Genomic DNA, 5663 nt, shown 5'->3' on the forward strand with positions numbered 1-5663 from the left:
ACCTCTGAAATGAAACAGCTGCCGAAATTTCTCACGACCCTACTGGATAACAGGAAAAACTTATTCACTGTTAGAACAGCGAGGCAGTGGAATAGACTCCCTAGGGAAGTTGTGAACTCTTCCTTACTGGAGGTGTTCAAGAAGAGGGAAGACAGGCATTGGTTGGGGGATGATCAAGGAGTAGCTATGTTTATATTATATTATAGGTATTTCTGACATCATGCAGTGAGTCAATACAGTACACATGCTGTATGCAGTGCAGGGGCCAGACCTGCCTTGCACACTGGCTCCAGGACCAGTACACAGAGCAGGTCTACCACCGCATTTAGAACGCGCATCAGACCAGCTTTGCATGCTGCATACAATACACAGGGCCAGAGCCACCATGTGCCACACACAGAGAGGAGTCAGTCCAAGACCCACAAACTGAATCCTGGGGTTCCATGGGTCGGATCCAGCCCATGGACTGTACCTTTGACATCTGGGGGTGAGATAATGGATTTGTATAGAATGGTTTGTCTGCAAGTGACCCTGCTTCATGCAGGCAGTTGGACTAGGCCTGGAGATGCCTTCCAGTCCTACTTTTTATGATTCTGTCACTGAATCCCATCTCAGCTTTCTTATTTTGTCAGCCTAACACAACCCAACCCATCCTAAAAATCGCCAATTTTGTTTTGAAACGGTGTAATTTCAGAAGATTGGAACGTTTCAAGGGCTGTGAAGGCACAGCAGTAATTAGAATAATAAAATGATTTAAAAACTAACATGACTTGCAAGTCAAAGCAAGTGATTCTTCCACTCTAACTTGGAACTGGTAAAACCTCACATGGAGTACTATGTGCAGTTTTGGGCACCACACTTCAAGAAAGATGTGGAAAAATTTGGAGTCCAGTGGGAATCAACAAAAATTATTAGATGCCTGAGAAATATGATTTACTGAAAGACTTGGGATTATGGGTAAAACTTGTTCAGGAAGGACAGGCAAGAGAAAAAAGAAAAGAAGTGGAGTTGTTCTGAGGTGCATTACGAAGTGGGAGGTAGGCCTGTTGAAAGCTGCTGGGTAAAAAGTCAGAGACGAGAGCAATAGTGGGGCATCACAGTAAGCATCTGCTATAGGCCATTAAACAAGGAAGAAGAGGTCGAAAACACCTTCCTTAAGAAACCAGTGGAAGCTTCCAAATCGCAAGATCTGGTTCTCATAGGGGACTTATCTGTGACATCTGCTGAGAGAGAAACAGCAGCATACAGGCAGTCCAGTAAATTCCTGGAACATGCTGGGGATGACTTTTTTGGTTCAGGTGGTAAAAAGACCAACTAAAGGAAGCTGCTCACAGAGGCAGGAATTGGTCGTGAATATGAAGGTGGAAGGTAATTTGGGTGATAGTGATCATGAAATGACAGGGAGGGAGGGAAGAGACTAACAGAATTAAAAAAAAAATTGGAATTCAAAAGCCAGGAGAGCTGGCTGAATTTTATGGAGGTCCTTTTAAAGTCATAAAAGCAAAGTATCTCAAGGAGAAAGAACAGTGATTCTCAATCTTTGACATCTTTCAAAGGCACTGGAGGGTTCCACAGAACGTTAGCCCTGTTAGGTATGCAAGCATAATTCACTTGATAAACTCACAGGCTATGTCTAGACATGCGTGGATGTTTGGTTCCCCGGGGACAACTAATGGTTGCACACCTTGCACAACTGCTAGTTGTCCTTGGGGAACGCCAATGCCACCTGTGCTCTGGTGCGTGGCTAGTTACCCTAGGTGGGGTAGGGGAGGCTGGGGCCAGCACTGGGCTGGCTCCAGCAGCCTTACCTGGGGTCCTGGAGCTGCAGCAATGGCTATCCTGCCACATGGAGCCTGGCTAGCAGTGAAATGCAGCTCTGGCCAGTCAGGCTCCAGCTTCAGATGATGCATGCTACTGCTGCATGTACCATTCCACTTTTTTTTTCCTGTGGGTTTTTTTGACCCCTGGATATCCAGGGGTCAATAAAGAAATAAAGAAATAAAAATCCTCCGTACTGCTCCTTGCAGGGCAGAGATCAACTAAATGTGCAGTACGTAACGCTGCAGACACATATGCAGTGCTACATACCACACTGCCATGCTCATCTGGACACGGCCAGAGATTTCAAATAAGAAACCCTAGTCTTAAAAACATTTTGGCCTGTTACAGTGTTTCTGAGTTCGGTGCGATGTAAGGACTGCTCTACTTTTTTTTTTCTGTAGTCAAAAAAAAGTGTGAAAAAATAAACTGGCATTTTCCAAGAAATGACTTGAGTCTAAAAAGGTTGAGAACCACTGCGATAGAAGAACAGAAAGTGCAACAGGAAACTAACGTGACTAAACAGCAATTGCTTCAAAGAGCTGAAGCACACAAACGTATTCTACAAAAAGTGAAAACTTGATCGTATTACTATAGAAGAGTATCACATGGGAATGCAGGAAGAAAGTCAGGAAGGCCAAGGCACATTTTGAGATACAAGGAGCAAGGGACAGAAAAGGCCACAAAAAGGGATTCTACAAGTATGTGAGATGAGAGAGGAAGACCAAAGAAAATGTAAGTCTGTTCCTAAATTCAGAAGGCAACCTATAGATGACACAGAGATGGCTGAAGTACTTAATGCTTTTTTTTAACTTCACTTCACAAATAAGGTCAGCTACGAGATGATGAGCCCACTTGGCATCAAAGATAGGGAGAGAGACAAAACAGTCTAGAGCAGTGGAAGAACAAGTTAGGGATTTCTTAGGGAAAATAGATGCTTTCAAGTCCACAGGGCAGGCTAGGATACATTCTAGGTACTGATGGAATTAGTTGAGGTAATTTCAGACCAATTGGCTATTCTTTTTGAGAAACAGTGGAGGTCAGATAAAGGTCCCAAATGACTGGAAAAGAGCAAATATAATGTCCAACTTTAAGAAAAAGAAGAAAGATCCAGAGAATTGCATAGCCAGCCTGACCTTGACCCTAGAAATATCATGGAATAGGTCCTTAAGGAATCTATTGCAGAGTACCTAGAAGAGAACGAGATGATCAAGAACAACCAAGCATGAATTCACTTAACAGCAAGTCATACCTGTCCAACTTGATTTCCTTTTACAACTAGGTGACAGGCTCTACAGTTGGGGGAGAACAGTGGATGTGATGTACCTTGACTTTTAGTAAGGCTTTTGACACCATATCTATATGTCACTCTCATTAAGAAGCTAAGGAAAAACAAACTAGATGGAAGTACAGCAAAGTGGATCCAAAGCTGGTTGGATCAACATGCTCAGCAAGTAGTCATCAATGGGTCAATGTCTACCTAATGGGAAGGAGGTACGAAGCAGGGTTTTGGTATTGTTTAACATCTTCATTAATGATGTGGATGATGGGACTGAATGCATGCTTAGCAAATTTGTGGATAACACCAAGTTGGGCTGAGTTGCAGATATTCTGGAGAGTAGGCCTAGGGTCCAGAATGACCTGGATAAACTAGAAAAATGGTCCAAAAATCAAATCACTTGAAATTAAACAAGGACAAGCACATAAAGTCCTATGCTTGCAAGAAAATAAGTGCAAGTGTGAATACAGAGTGGAGAATGATTGGCTAGGCTGCAGTACTGAAGAGATGGATCTGGAGGTAGTAGTGGACCACAAGATGAATATGAACCAGTGTGCTCTTGCTGGGGAAAAAAATCCCCACAAAACAAATCAAAACAAAACTACAACAGCATACCAGCTTGTATGGACAGGACTGCTGCTTGCAAGTCAAGGAAAGGGATACTTCTATTCTGTTTGGAACTCATGAGGCCTCACCTGTGGTACTGTGTCCAGTTCAGACCCACTCTTCAAAAAGGATGTGGACTGACTGGAAAAAGTCCAGTGGAGAGTGACAAAAAAAATATATTAGAAATCCAAAAAACATGACTTATAAGAAGAGGCTAAAAGAACTAGGACTGCTTAGCCTTAAGAAGACTGAGGGGGATTTGGTAACAGTCCTCAACTACTTGAAAGACAATTAAAGAAAGGATGGAAATAGATCTTCTTTGCAGCCTGAAGGAACAGGACAAGGAGCAATGGTCTTAAGTTGTAACAAGGGAAATTTAAGTTGGATATCAGGAAGAACTTTCTCTATAAAAGGCTGTTAAGTATTGGACCAGGCTGCCTAGAGAAGTTGTGGAATGTTCCAACTTGGAAATTTTAAGAGCAGGTTAGACAAACCCTTGGCTGGGATGGTTTATTTAGTCAGGGATGATTCTGCCTTGAGTTAGGGGTTAGACAAGATAACCTCCCGAGTTTCTTTCCAGCCTTACTTTTCTATGATTCTATTAGAGAGTCAGAAATCCACACAACCAATTCTTAGGTGCATGTTATACAGGCTTGACAATTTAAAAAAGGAAACTAACCCTCTCCTTAGTTACTAAACAACTGAAAAGTAATTCATCACCTAAGTCTTATGAGTACCATCTCCTGCTTATTTCAAAATACAGAAATTTGTTGAACATTCCTGGTTTTTCATATCATTGCCAATTTTAACATCACCACCAGAACCAAGGCAGGGCAGGGCAGGGCAGGATGTCTGTTCATAACATCAGATAAAGTAGCATGTCACTTACAAAAGCTTGTGCCTTTCTAAGCAAGTTCATTTTTAGGACCATCCTGCCTGCTCTGTCTTCAGCCAGACTTCAGACTAACACTGCTATCCAGCTCTCTCTATATCTAGAATAAAAGTCTAAGCATTTGTATGGATTTCTTGTTCCTAATATGTTTTAATCAATTAATCCTTATAGCCTTTCCAGCCAGAAACTGTTTTCCCTAATGCCTTCCAGCTTCCTTTATCAATTTCACACCAGTCATTGTAAATGAGAAAGTACTCACTTTCTTTCCCCATTTTTTTCAATTCCTGCCTTCACTTTTCCTCTGAACCAAGATAAACATATTTTAACACTTTTTAGTCAGTTTTAAATTTACTACAGTATAAAACCATACAGTAGCTGTTTAATAAACTTTTTTTTGTAATCCGTTAATGATTTTACCCCAGAATAAGGGAAATCATGACAAAGGAATTGATTTTTACCTTAAATCTCCATCTAGTAACAACTACAAACTTGAGTGTGTGGTCCTTGCCAAGTATTTCTTCATTGCATAATATATCCAGCTGATGGGAAAAAAGGAAGAAGGATTTAAATTTATTAAGGGACAAAAAACACACTTATAGAACAAGATACAAACAGACAAAAGCTAGATTAAACGTGCATAATTTCCTCCAAAGACAATGGAAAGACCTATCCTTATGCTGTGTGTGAAAAGGAACTTGTAATCTTAACAGAAAAGGGAAAAGGAAAAGACAGGCAAGTTCTACTCTTAGAATTCTAGATCTTGAAGGTATATCCTTGGCAGGAAAGACTCCTGGATTCAGGTCCCTGCTCCAGACGCTGCTCATTCATTTTGTATTTAAGAGTCACTAGTTATAGAACAGTCTCATTTCAGTTTTGTCTATAGCCTGGTGGCAAAAGCACTCCCCCAGGGAAGTAGGAGATGCAGGCCTGAACACCTTTTAGGTGGTGGATAGCTTAAGAAAAAAAAAAAATCATTTCCCACTTCCTGGATAAACATTCAAACCACTAAGCTGAATCATCAGCATAGTTAGCATTGGCTGGTTTTGTTTGTTGTTTTATTTTGCGGGG

General features: G+C 41.3%; 1 protein-coding gene across 1 annotated transcript in view; it reads right to left on the reverse strand.

Annotated features, from left to right (window-relative positions):
- Positions 1 to 5012: 5012 nt before the first annotated feature.
- The window catches only part of PCGF3 (polycomb group ring finger 3), a gene marked incomplete at its 3' end in the record, with an annotated part of 97757 nt that continues 97106 nt past the window's right edge, over positions 5013 to 5663 (reverse strand). The window contains exon 12 of the mRNA XM_025199066.1: positions 5013 to 5134. Within this exon, the coding sequence (XP_025054851.1) occupies positions 5013 to 5134 (122 nt within the window). The remainder of the gene's footprint in view (positions 5135 to 5663) is intronic.

Source organism: Alligator sinensis, unplaced genomic scaffold (assembly GCF_000455745.1).
Source record: "Alligator sinensis unplaced genomic scaffold, ASM45574v1 scaffold607_1, whole genome shotgun sequence".
Lineage (NCBI taxonomy): Eukaryota > Metazoa > Chordata > Crocodylia > Alligatoridae > Alligator > Alligator sinensis.